Below are 14,416 nucleotides of genomic sequence, written 5' to 3' on the forward strand. Positions count from 1 at the left end.
GGACTAGCAATTTTGAAACTACTGTCTGTATATCCTGGAATTGAACAAATAAGTAAATAGATTGTAGATAATAAGAGTTGGTGTCTTACTGTTGGAAAAAGGAGTTATAAATAGGAGGAGGAAGAAGGCTAAAATGAACACTGTAGTGTTGGACTGGAATCAGAGGTATTTGGTATAAAATCTGGCTATTAATATATAGAAAGACAGATATAAAAATGTAGATATGAGTATATGTGTGCATTACCAGACATACAGATATTTCCTCTCTACCGGCTGAGAGGGCCTAGAAGCAGTGACACCCCAGTAACAACAAGCACACCCAGCACCCAGATTGGGTTTCTAAACACTATTTTCCAATAAAAAATCAGGGCTCTTTTGAGATATGGTTGATTCTAGAACTGGGGAGAGGAAAATACAAGATGGGTGTGGAATATTCTGTAGAAATGTTTAAAAACTGGAGGGTGAAAAAAAAAAAAAACAAACTAGAGGGTGTATTGAAGAACATAAAATCACCCTGAAGGAGAGCCTATTGGACAAAACAGGAACAATCTGAGCAATAAAACAAATGATAGCATTGGATGTTAGCCCATAGAATAAAATAAATACCTATGATTCTATATGGATATAAGTAAGTAATCAAATACATAAATGGGGGAGAATAAACAGCCACAGTAAAATTCCAATTAATAAGTTTCTGAGGCTAGAACTCATCACATCAGGCTGCCTCAAAGCTAACTAGAACGTTTGGCAAGATCCCTACCTTGATGCCAAATGCTACCAGAAACTTTAGTCTATCAGGGTAAAACAACCATCAGAAGAAATGGCCTCTGTTAGAATATACATTTAAAATTTATCTACGACTCTTTTAAAAAAATTTTAAAAAAAGCGGGGTGGGGGGGGGACACCTGGGTGTCTCAGTTGGTTAAGCATCTGACTTTGGTTCATGATTTCATGGTCTGTGAGTTCAAGCCCCACGCCAGGCTCTGTGCTGACAGCTCAGAGTCTGGGGCCTGCTTCAGATTCTATGCCTCCCTCTCTCTCTGTCCCTCCCCCACTCATGCTCTGTCTCTCTCTGCTCTCAAAAATAAATAAACATTAAAAAAATTAAAAAAAAAATAAAATTAATCTATGGCTCTTACTTTATAGATCTGGGCAGGGTACCTCCATGGGCTTGTAGCAACAAGACCTGTAGCTGTTGTACCTGGGAAAAGCAAAGAAAAATAGTAAGCTAATCACCAATCAAAAGCTACTTATCCCTTGTCAGCTAAATTACTACAATTAGCCATAGAGTAATTCTACTCAGTGCCTATGAAATCTAAGGCATATTTAGGCCTTACAGAAATCATCAAGGTTGACGATTCAGTGACAAAAGTCCAAACAGCACTATATGAATAGCTAGTACTTAGAACTTGAGTTGTTCCTTTTACCTAAGCATCTTAATGACTTTTACTGAATGTCTATTTTTAAAACATTTTTCTAAGTTGGGGCACCTGGGTGACTCAGTTGGTTAAGCATCCGACTTCAGCTAAGGTCATGATCTCACAGTTCATGGGTTCGAGTTCCGTGTGGGGATCTGTGCTGACAGCACAGCCTACTTTGGATTCTGTGTCTCCCTCTCTCTCTCTGCCCCTTTCCCCACTCATACTCTGTCTCTCTCAAAAATAATCATTAAAAAAATTTTTTTTAAGTTTATTTATTTTTGAAACACAGAGACAGAGAAAAAGTGAGGGAGGGATATAGAGACAGACAGACAGACACAGAATCCAAAGCAGGCTCCAGGCTCTGAACTGTCAGCACAGAGCCCGATGTGGGGCTTGAACCCACGAACTGCGAGATCATGACCTGAGCCCAAGTCGGACACTTAACCGACTAAGCCACTGAAGTGCCCCTTGAGCATCTATTTTTTTTAAAGTCAAACTCAGCGCTAGACCAGGTAATATGAGGAGGATACGAGAATAAACTCCTGTGTTTTATTCTCAAGTTTATAATCTAGTTGACAAAGACAAGCCTATGGCCTGAAATAGTAAGAGACAAAGAAGATAGAAGATGTGAATTCATAAAATACAGTTAAGTACTTTAGGGCTCTGAGAAGAAGCAAATTAATAAAATTCCAGAACAGTCAAAAGGAGGCTTCTTGGGGCTGGTTCTTAAACCAGAGTGCATGCACATTCATCTTCTCTCATTCCCTCCTACGATGAAAGAGGAGCTGTGCCACCTGTTATGACCAGTCTCCTTGCTTGCGCTTTGGATCCCAAACTCTTCTTGCCTCCTGATGAATCATACTGTTATCCCCTCTCTCTTCTGTATCTTCCACGTCTCCCTTTGTACAGGATCCTTTCTATCAAAATTAAAACATGTTCAAGTCTCTCCAATCTTAAAACAAAACAAAAGCACCCTTCTCAATCCCACTTCCTATCTTTTGTCCTATTCTCTCCTTCACAAAGTTTGAGAGCATCGTCTATACCTGTTGCCTCCATTTCCTTTTGTTCACCTCTCTCACCTGCTCAACCTATTCAAATGCGATTTCTGCCTACAGCATTCCACTGACAAAACTCTTGCTAAGGTCACCAATGATCTGCAGGTCACTATATCCTATGGGCATTTTTCAGTCTTCATTTTACTTGACTGTTTGGTAGCAGCTGGCTTACCAGATACCATACTTTCCTGCTTTTCCTTCTATTCTTCTAACTGATCTTCTAAGGCTCTTTCTTGGCTAATCTTCACACCAAGTGTCCTTTAGATGATAAATCCTCAAAACTCAGTATCAGTCTTCTTGCTTTATACTCTTTCCTTAAAGTCTCATCTCTGACTATGGTTTCAATTACCATCTATGAACAGGGGACTCCCAAATTTATCTCAAACACAAGTCTTTTTTAATTTAGAGCTTTATATTCAACTATGTACTTAATTAATATTTCCACTTAGTTGTCTGCTATCCCCAAACCTGTTCCTTTTCTAGCGCACTCAAGGTCAGTGAACATGCAGCTTCACATGCCAGAAATTTGGCTGTCGAACCCTCATGCCCCTATCTAAGCCACTGGTCATTTCTTTCCATCACTGTCACCATCACCCTAAGTCTAAGCCACTATTTAGCTCTCTCTTGGACCACTGTAGTAACTTCTTTTTAAAAAAATTTTTAGAGTTTGTTTATTTTGAGAGAGAGACCACGTGTGCAGGGGAGGGGCAGAGAGAGGAGAGGGAGAGAGAATCTCAAGCAGGCTTTGTGCTGCCAGCACAGAGCCAGACAAAGGGCTCGAACTCATGAAACTGTGAGATCATGATCTGAGATGAAACCAAGCGCTGGACGCTTAAAAAACTGAGCCACCCAGGCAACCCACACTGTAGTAACTTCTTAAAGTGGTCTCCATGAATCCACTCTTGCTCCACTATAATCCATTTCCACACAGCAGCCAGCTCATCTTTTAAAAACATAAATTATGAATAGTACCACACGACTTAAGATCATTTTTAACACAGTCCGTGAGGTCTTGATGAGGTCTCTGCTTCTTCTTTAGTCTCATACTGGAATACTCTTTCCTGGCTCCCTCCACTTTAGCCACACTGGCAGTCTGTCAGTTCTTCAAGGGCACTATATGCCTTCCTAAATCAGGACCCTTTCAGACTTGGTATATGCCTGGCACTGTTCTAAGTGCTTTCCATGTATTAATTCATCTAACCCTCACAAAAACCCTATGAAGCAGGTATAATTATTCCCATTTTATAGATAGGAAAACTGAGGCACAGAGAACTTGCCCAAGGTACATACCCAGTGAGTTATAAAGCTAGAATTTGAATGTGGGCAGTCTGACTCCAGTGTCAATGCTCTTAACCACTATACTTTGTTACATATGGTTTTTCTTCTCCCTGGATGCCTCTTCCTTGTTTTCTTTCCTTCTTTTCCTACTCAATCCCTGAGACCTCAGCTCACACATTGCTACCTCAGGGAAGCCTTCTCAGCTTAGATGTATAACAGAAGACCCTGTTCCATACTGTCATACTACCCTACATAGCACACTATCTCATTTTATAATGATATGTTGGTATGAATACGTGTTTGGTGTTTGTCTCTCCCACCAGGCAGTAAGTTTCATGAAGGCAGAGACTGTCTCCTTTGCTCGACAATGTATCCCAACACAATACCTGGCACATAATAGTGTACAATACATATTTATTGTTGGAATGAATGAACAAATGAATGACTAGGAAGAAGAGCATTTTTGGCAATAGAAATACACATGAAAGAAAATGGAGGGACAGAACTGAGTATGGTATTTTATAATTGAGATGATACTGTTAACAGGTAAATTACTTGTATTTTGTACAGTGACCCCTGGGAGGAAAGGAGATAGGGGAAGAGAAGGGAAGGAAAGCTTCAGACTAACTGAATAGTAGCTATTATCACCAAGGAGGAAGGCCAGAGATGGAGTGAACACTACACAGTTGGGAAATACTAGATTCCCAGTATAAAGAGTACCCTGGAAGGTAAGAAAACTTGACCCCTGCAAGCCTGGGCTGATCCAACTACTCACCTTCTCATCTCCTCTACCAGAGCTACTGAGCTGTTATACAACCAGTTATATTGATACCACCACAAATGCATGCTCCTAGTCAGCTACCTCTTCCATTTCCATGATTTCAAGCCTCTGTGGTCTCTTCAGTCCCTCTACCCTATTATCTGGTTGCTTGCTCTTTGAAGATGACCTTGCTTCCAACTACACTGAGAAGTTAAAGGTCATCAGGCTGAAAATCCCTCAATTTTCCTTCTTTTCCCTCTAAATTATTATCACTGTATTCTTCCTATTCTGACTTTGTTTCTTCTAGTCTTGGTGGCAGGTATCCCCTCCATGGTCAAAAGCAAATCCCTCTTTATTTGTGCTCAGGATCTCAACTACTTAGAGATGGCCTTTTAGCAACTAGTCCCTATTCTCAGTTTCAGTCTCTCCCAACTGGTTCTTTCACTTGCTCAAGTCTCTTCCATTTTTAAAAAAATGTTTATTTTATTTATTTTGAGAAAGAGAGAGAGAAAGAGAGAGAAAGAGAGAGAAAGAGAGAGAGAGAGAGAGAGAGAGAGAGAGAGAGAGAATATATCCCAAGCAGGCTCCAAGTTCAGCACAAAGCCTAATGCAGGGCCCGATCCCACAAACCGTGAGATCATGACCTGAGCGGAGAACAAGAGTCAGATGCTCAACTGACTGAGCCACCCAGGTGCGTCCTGAGCCTCTCTCATGTTTAAAAAAAATTTTTTTAATGTTTATTTTTGAGAGAGAGAGAGAATGAATGAATAGGGGAGGGGAAGAGAGAGAGGGAGACACAGAATCCAAAGCAGGCTCCAGGCTCTGAGCTGTCAGCACAGAGCCTGACATGGGGCTCAAACCCATGAACTGCAAGATCATGACCTGAGCCAAAGTCAGATGCTTAACCGCCTGAGCCACCCAGGTGCCCTGCTTCTTCCATATTTTTAAAAACAAACAGACCTATATCCTTTGACCCTTGACTACCTAGCTATTGCCTTCTTTCATTTTGCCTTCTTGAAAGAAGAGCCTACCAACTTCCTCCACTTCCTTATCTAGCATTCACTGTTGATCCCACAACAATCTGAACCTCTTCTCACTGAAGTCACCAATAATCTCCTTGTTGATTAAAAAAAACCAATGGACACTTTTCAGTATTTATTTTACTCTACACTTCTTTATAAATTTGTACTTTTTAAAAAATAACTTTGTACTTTTGATGGTCCTTGAAACTTTCTTCCCTTGTCTTCCATGATACGACTGTTTTTCTTCCTACTTGTTGGCTCCGTCTTAGTCTCTCTTTTTTGCTTAGTCTCTCTTTTTTGTCTTCCCTCTTTTCCCCATTCCTTAAAAACTGCTGTTCCCCCAGTGTTCTGTCTTTGGCTTTCTTCTCTTTGTGGCCATTTACTCATTCAGCAAATATTTAGTGAGTACCTTGAATGTGCCATTTGGTCTCATCCATTCTATAATAATTTCAGATTCCATCTAAATGCTAATGGCTCTTAAATCTGTATCTTCAGTTCAGACCTCTCTACATTAAACCCAAAGGCCAGCTACGTTTGAAAAACTCTACTTACATGTCCCCCAAGTTATTCGAATTCAAAATGCCCCAAACTGAATTCCATCATTTCCACTGTGTGTCTGGGTTCTTTCACACAACATTATTTTTATGAGATTCACCCATGTTTTTCACTGTGGTTACAAATAATTAATTTTATTAATTTTTTAAAAACTTTTCTCACTTTACCCTGTGTTTCCTCCTGTATTCCCTGACTCAATGATTGGTACTACCATTTTAATCAGTTGTCCAAGCAAGAAACTTGAGAACAACCTTGATTCTCCCTACTTACTGACCCTTCCACATCAAATTTGTTACCAAGCAAGCTCTAGACATTCTACCTCCTTGGGTTATTTTCTTTCTAATTTGTACCCTTCTCTTTATTTCTATGGCTACTATCTTTAGTTTAGGCCATAGTTCTCACCTGGGTTATTATAATAGCCTACAGTAGATCTGTGGGGGATATGTTCCAAGACCCCTGATGGATGTCTGAACCTGTAGATAGTACTGAACTCTATATATACTATGCCTTTTCCTATACATATATACCTATGATAAAGTTTCATTTATAAATCATGCAAGTAAGAGATTGACAGTAACTAAAATTAAAATAGACCAATTATAATCATATACTATAATAAAAGCTACATGACTGTGATTCCCCCCCCAAAAACATCTTATTGTACTGTCCTTACCCTTTTCCTTGTGATGATATGAGATGATAAAATGTCTACGTGATGAGTGTCTAAGTGAGGTGAATGACATAGGCACTGTGATGTAGTGTTAAGCTACTATTAACCTTCTGACAATACGTGAGAAGGAGAATCACCTGCTTCCAGTCCATGGGTGACCATGAGTAAACTGAAACTGTGGGAAGTGAAATCATGGATAAGGGGGGGTACTATTGTAATTTGTTTTCCTACTTCAAGTTATACCTACTTCTAATCTATTTCTGTATACTTGCTAGAGTGATCTCCCTAAAGCACACATATCACCATGTAGCCCACTTACTTTCAATAGCTTTCCACAGCTTTCTGGTTGAATTTCAAATTCTCTAAGTGGTCATGTAAGAACTTTTGGGATCTGACACTTGCCTGCCTCTCTTGCCTTGTCTCCCACTGCTCACTTTTTTATCAGTGAAATCTCCAATGCCACCCCCAAATCTTAAAAATGACAATAAACATGTTAACAGGAATTACTTTAGAATTTTCCCAAACCAACAGAATGCTTAGCCAACATCTCTAAACTTCTGGTAGAGGAGAAGCTGAGAGACAGAAGCTCTATCATTCCACTCATACACTTAAATTTTTCCCATCAAATTTTAAGTCCCTTTTACCTGTTGCTTCAGATGATTAAGTTCAGCTGTCTGGGGATCGATATTAACAACAGGTTTATTCTTGATTTTTCTTGCTCTGTCAGCATAGCGAAGGGTATTTAATGTTTCTTCTAGATTGGAGTCAGCAGGACTCACACAGGCTATCATAAGTGTATGGCTATTACCTCCTAGAGAATCTGAAAAATAACAATAGGAGGAAATAAAATCAAACAATCAGGATGCAAGGAAAGCTGTCCATTTAGGTCGGTGCCTTCAAACTCAGAGCTCTAAGAAAAAAATTTTTAATAATCTGCAAATTTCCTGTTAGTAAAAATACTAAGATTTTTTGTTGCATAAATGATATAGTTTAGAATCCTATTCCATGTGTCCCCATTCGTAAGACTGTGATTTTGGCAGTTAGTTGGGTTAAAACAACTCAGGCCTAGTGCAAGTAAGTTAGGAGCCACAAGTGGAATTAAACATTCTTAGGATGCCCTCTCTAGGTAGGTTTTAATTATTCAGGGAATTCTGCTTATCAAGTACTAATAAACAGTAATCAAGTTCATTTTCAGTTACAAAGTATAAAGTTCAGTTGGCATTCTGTAGATTTCTTGGCTTTCAAACCCATCTATGAAGACACCTTTCCATTATCTTACAAGCCTGCCTACTAATGGGTCTCTTTCCGATTTATCAGTTAGATAGCTCTGTATAGGATAGTCCAAAAATCTGTTCACCGATCCCGTCTTTACCTTCTCAGCACTATTACTCTGAGTCACTCTCTTATTTTTTTTAAAAATTTTTTTTAACGTTTATTTATTTTTGAGACAGAGAGAGACAGAGCATGAATGGGGGAGGGTCAGAGAGAGGGAAACACAGAATCCAAAACAGGCTCCAGGCTCTGAGCTGTCAGCACAGAGCCCGACGCGGGGCTCGAACTCATGGATGGCGAGATCATGACCTGAGCCGAAGTCGGCCACTTAACCGACTGAGCCACCCAGGCGCCCCTACTCTCTTATTTTTAGAGGCACTCTGGGCTTACCTTGAAGCAGTCGAGTCAACTTGGAATCTCTGTATGGCACAAAGCCACCTTTTTTGTCATCTCCAAGAGCACTGATCACATTTCCCAAGCACAGGAGGCCTCGGTTAATATTAATGCCTAGTAGCAGGAAACACAATTTAAATTGCTTAGTAAAGCATCGAACATACACCTACATAAAATAAAAACCCCACAGAAATATTAAATCATCAGTCTTAAGGAGACTTCTTGATCTTCTTCACTTTTCTGAAAACAAAGGTCTAAATGTTGGATATGCACAACTGAATTTGTTGAGACTTCTTGCCCTTTCCCATGGAAACAAAGTAGACAGACAGATAACTATCACCATGACAACAACAATTTGTATATTTACTTTTTATATCCATTACCACTTTTAATTCTCAAATTAGTGCTGAGAAATTAGATGAACAGCTATTTTTTATCATGTCACTAAATTATATTTACTATCATTCTCACTTTACAGATAAGGAAACTAGATCAGAGTTTCTATGACTTGTCTAAGGTCAAACAGCTGGTGAGTGGTAGGCCTGACATTCCATCTTAGGATTTCAGTTAAGTCCTATGCTTTTTCTTTCACACCACAGAGGAATATATTTTCTCTTGTTGCTTTAAAAAGGGTAAAGATTCTTTTCCACTTCTTGAATTCCAAAGTTTGCTTTTTAAACCCTGTAATAATTTCTGAGGTCCTTCTAAAGCCTCTGACCTTCCCATGATTATGTTTACTGTGAAAAGGCTACATAGTATAGTGGTTAAGTGCACAGGCTTTGGTGTCAGATAGACTTAGGTTCTAATCCTGGCTCTATCACTGACTACCTATATGATTTTGGGTTCTGCTCTAAAATGAGGCACATCTATCTACCTCATTGGGTTGTGGTGGAGAATTAAATGATATACAAAGTGGGGTGCCTGGGTGGCTCAGTCAGGTGAGTGTCCGACTTTGACTCAGGTCATGATCTCATGGTTCGGGGGTTCAAGCCCTGCCTTGGGCTCTCTGCTGTCAGCACAGAGCCTACTTCAGATGCTGTCCCCATCTCTCTGCCTTTATCCCACTCATGCTCTCTCTCTCTCTCAAAAATAAAAAAAGATAATTATACAAAGTTAAATGACAAATAAATGGTATCATTTTTGTTTAATGCTACTCTACCTTTTTATTTACTCAGCCATACTGTGGACTCCCATACAACCAGAAATAACTATATATCTACAAGATCCTGAGCTCCAAAACTCCTCTCTGACTGCATTCTACTAGCTTTTCATTTCTTTCATGGGTCCTGCTCTTCACCCTTATAATAGCCACCAATTTACTGATACTTTATAATACTCCCAGTAGATCATCCTCCCCTGGGCCTTAAACTACATATTCTGGACACTATGATCGATCATTTCAGTTAGGCTTTCTCAAGCACTCACTAGACCCATGACCTTCTGCCTTCCCATCATGTCAATTCCCAGTCACACGTTAGACTAACTGTGGTGGGGGTGTGTGTGTGTGTGTGTGTGTGTGTGTGTGTGTGTGTGTGTGTGTGTAAGTTACTGTAGGCTGCAATGCTGGAGAAAGTCACATAACTAAATGGACTAGATCCATTCATTATAAAACACTGCTCTCTGACTTTTGCTGAACACTTCATCAAGCGGCAATCTTTTCTTCCTCATTCCTACTTCACCAGAGCAGCTATTCTAAACACTCATCATTTTCAAGACTGTAAATCTACCTTCACTCTATTAGTGGATGATTTCAACAAATACATTGTGGAGATCAAAGTTATCTGCAAGGGAAGGTTTTCCCTCTCCTCACCTCATAGTCTTTTCTTTGCTGTTACTGATTCCTTCATCCTTCTTGTTTCAGAGGAGTAAATAACCACCTTTATTTCCCCTTTAGTGTGCTGGTGTCTCTAGTCCCCCCCATTTTCTCTGGGACGTTGAAACCTTTGATCTTCTCCCTCTCTCTTAGATCTTCAATTTATTTTCCCTTTACTAATTTCTTCTTTTCAGTCTCTATACATGCTCAAATCTCCCAAATCTAAAACAAAACCAATCCCTTCAAGCAACCATTCCTGTCTTTTCCTTTTATTGCCAGCTGAAAGGGATACCATTTTTCAGGGCCATTTATCCTACCCAGGATGTGAAGGAGAGTCTGCTGAGATTTATCAAAGCTGCTCACCAATACCTGTACTAATCCTTGTATTAGTTCATTCCTTTCTTTTCTTTCCCCTTTGAGCCAAACAGAACACAGTTCCATCTCATTCGCTCATATCCCATCTGGGATGTTAAGGAAGAGACTGCTGAGGTTTTTCAAACCTGCTGAGCAAAACTTCCATCTATAGTGTCGTACAAGAACAACAATAAAAAAATCTAGATGAACCCTGAGAAGAATCTATGGCAACTTTGATCTAAGCAAGAATCATTTACTTGGGTATAAAGAGGCTGTTTTTTTTTTTTCTTTTTCAAATGAGAATTGGGGCTTTGGAATAGAAAGAAGCAAGGGAAATGAATGTCTCTCTAGAAAGAACCCATCACGAAACAGGATCTGATTTTCTGTTAAGAGATTTAAAATGATGAGTTCATGACATGGATGGAGTGTACATCATAAAGACTGGGAAGAACATGTTTGCAGAGGTTTAAATTTCTGATCAATGACGGCTATGGAGAAAAAATGCCCAGATAAAATTATAAAATCAGAAGTTATTCTAAGATTGAGAATAGATCAAGCAAGGAGAGGATCAAGAATACTACTTGACATTTTTGGGTGTTTATTTACTATGGCAACAAACACATTTTGCTTTTTAGGGGACATCTGGCAATACCTGGAGACATTTTGGTTGTCACAATTTGTGCGGTGGCAGGCAGTGCTACTGGTATTTGGTGGGTAGAGGGCAAGGATGCCTCTATCCTACCAAGAGACTGGACAGCCCCCCCAAATGATCTGATCCGAAATGTTAATAGTGCCACAGCTGAGAAACCCTGCTCTACAGGTGAAGAAAATATCTGCAAGCCCAAGGTAAAATAACCAAGTAAAATGGGGTGAAAAATGGAGGTAATATAGTATTGATATGGTTTGCCTAGTCAGAGAGAAAGGGAATGATCTGTTACTGCAACAGATCACAAAACTTATAGGAGTAAGTACTGAGAAGGGACAGAGTAGAAGGGAATTTGATTAGGAGACAGAATCTTCATTCAGACTCTGCCTCTTCCACTTACCAATATGTGTGAGCTTGGATAAGCCACTGAAACTCTCCTTTATTCATAAAATAGGTGTAATACATACCTTACCTCAGGGGACTATGATAAAAATCAAATGTGATCTACAAAGTACTACCTACATGTTTTTATTAATAGGGTAGACAAACTTGGATTATTTGGATCTCTACTAAATTACATGAGGCTGAAAGCAGACAGCACCTGACAAATTCCTAATCTATTCTGATAACAGTTTCTTCACTCAGAAGACACTTTGAGTGGATAAGGAAATGGCTGCTTTGGCCTTCAAGCTGATACACACGGAAGAACTGATTATAGAAGTAAAATGATGGGAATCTGTTTGCTGGGGACTGAGGGGCACAGTCATACACCAGTATGCTAGATGTTAAGAAAACAGATCCACAAAATTCAGGAAAAAAGACAGCTAACTTTCTGGGAACAGGACGTCTAAAAGAGAAAAAGGATAGAAGGCTTTCACAGCATAAAACTGTAATTATCTAGTCACAAATTATTCCAATAAAAAATCGATGTGGCTTCACAGAGATCAACGTAACAAATAAATTCATATACAAAAAGAACACAGAGCATTATAGGAAGTTTGACCACCAGCATTTCTCTCCTCTCCCTCCTTAAAACACCACTAAAAGGAATTTTAAAAGTACTCACCCACAAGATCACAGAACATAGGAGAGAAATATCAGTAGAGAGGAGGTTTCAACATATTTTTAGAGTACACGTAGACAAGCAATAACGGATTTAGCAAGATGGAAGAAGCCTCAATCTAAAGAGCCTTCGGAGGGACAATAATGACGACAGTGACAATAACAGCTAAGTTTATATAGTGTATACCTATTCTAGGTACTTTATACATATTAACTCATTTAATCCTCACAATAGTCCTATGAAGTATGATCATAGTTGTATTGACAGATAAGAGAGTTGAGGCACAAAGAGGTTAGGGAAGTTGCCTAAGGTCATGCAGCTAATAAGTGGCAGAGTCAGAACTCAAATAAAGGCAGTCTGGCTCCAAAGTCCATGGTCTTAATCTCTATGCTCTATGAAAATGAGCTGATTTACTCAGAGGCATCAGGTACATTGGAAAGGGGACAGACTTGAGGCTGATAAGAGGGGATAGGTAGAAAAAGCATATAAAGAACTCTGGAACTGTCAAGTCTCTGCCCCAGAACCATGCAACTAATGTGTTCCCCATTCTCCATCATTCCCAGGCTACTTAATGGGATGGTTTTTCTAATACCTACCCATTAAATGTTGATATTCTCTTGAAACTGCCTTAAGCTCTTTGCTTACTATATATATTCTCCCTGGGTTTATACAGCCTAGAGTTCCAATAAATACCGATAAGAATGACTCCCTAATCTGCATCTCCAAACCAGACCTCTTTCCTGTTGTCCAGAGCTGTATTTTAGCTGCTTACTGAATAACCTCCAGTGGGCTGTGCCCATGAGGCATTGCATAAAAATACTGGACAAAACAGAATTCATCTTTCGGTGTAAATCTATTTCACTTCTACCACTGTTCCCATTTTCTCGCCATCTAACCAGTCATCCAACAAACAGCAAACCTGAGACATCCTGGACTTGTCTCTTTTCTCACCCCACACATCTGAGTCCTTTTCATCGAACACTTAGTGAACAGGCACAATGTTCCAGGCACTGTGCTAGGTATTAGAGATACAAAGATGAATAAGTCACAATCTCCACTCTCAAGGAGTTCATAATCTACAGGGAGAGATGGATGCACAAACAAAAATAATTGCAAATATAACATTAAAGTATACATATAGTCGAAATGGGTTCTCATAAGAGGGAGTGGTAAACTTTACCTGGGAAGGTAACAGACGGCTTCAGAAAAGAATGAAAAATTTGAGCTGAACTGTGAAGGATGACTAGAACAGTGCCAGTGGAGGAGGGAAGAGTAGGAAAGAACAGTGCAAGGGCATTCCAGGCAGAGGAAGTAGCATATGCCAAGGCACATATTTGTGAAGAACTACGGGTAATTCAGTATGAATACAATGCAAGTTATAAGATGGAGAGTGACAAATAATCAGGTTAGAGGGCAGCTCAGGAGAGATCATAAATGCACGACAGATAGGTCAGTCTCAGGTATTTGTATTTCTCATGTAGGGCAGTGGTTTTCAAACTGTGTCCCTCAGAACCTTAGGGATACTTTAGGGAACCACAGAGATTCTTCAGAGTTTCTGCAATGGTCATTTGGGCTTTGTTTTTTTAAATTTTTTACTGTGGTAAGATAGGGGTGCCTGGGTAGCTCAGTCAGTTAAGCGTCCAACTTTAGCTCAGGTCATGATCTCACAGTTTGCGAGTTTGAGCCCCACATTGGGCTCTGTGCTGACAGCTCAGAGCCTGGAACTTACTATGGCAACATATATGTAACATAAAATTTACCATTTTAACCATTTTTAAGTGTACAGTTCAGTAGCACTAAGTACATTCACACTGTTGTGTAATCATCACCACTACTTACAGTCATTTTAACTATTTTAAAAACTGCCTTTACACAGCTCACTCCAGTGTGCTGTATTTCAAATCTTAACATGCTGAAGTCAACCAGCACATTGTTTTGTGCAGCAAGGTTAGTTAATTTTTTTACGGTCTTTGAAAATACCTCTAATATGTGTGCATGTCTTAATGTTTCGCAAATGTGTATTTTAAGGCTGTGGCTTTGCATAGACTTTTCCCTGGTCACATGCTCGCTCATGGAAAATCGTGCAAGTTATTATACCATTATAGTACAAGTTT

The 14,416-nt window shown here is 39.5% G+C and overlaps 1 protein-coding gene across 1 annotated transcript in view; it reads right to left on the reverse strand.

Moving 5' to 3' along the window:
* The window catches only part of KIF4A (kinesin family member 4A), a 119,734-nt gene that overhangs the window by 67,694 nt on the left and 37,624 nt on the right, over positions 1–14,416 (reverse strand). Inside the window, exons 7-9 of the mRNA XM_019428615.2 lie at positions 8,424–8,540; positions 7,406–7,581; positions 1,140–1,201 (exon numbers count right to left, since the gene is read on the reverse strand). Of these exons, the coding sequence (XP_019284160.1) occupies positions 1,140–1,201; positions 7,406–7,581; positions 8,424–8,540 (355 nt within the window). The remainder of the gene's footprint in view (positions 1–1,139; positions 1,202–7,405; positions 7,582–8,423; positions 8,541–14,416) is intronic.

Source organism: Panthera pardus, unplaced genomic scaffold (genome assembly GCF_024362965.1).
Source record: "Panthera pardus isolate Hobbes unplaced genomic scaffold, ASM2436296v1 HiC_scaffold_27, whole genome shotgun sequence".
Classification (NCBI taxonomy): Eukaryota; Metazoa; Chordata; class Mammalia; order Carnivora; family Felidae; genus Panthera; species Panthera pardus.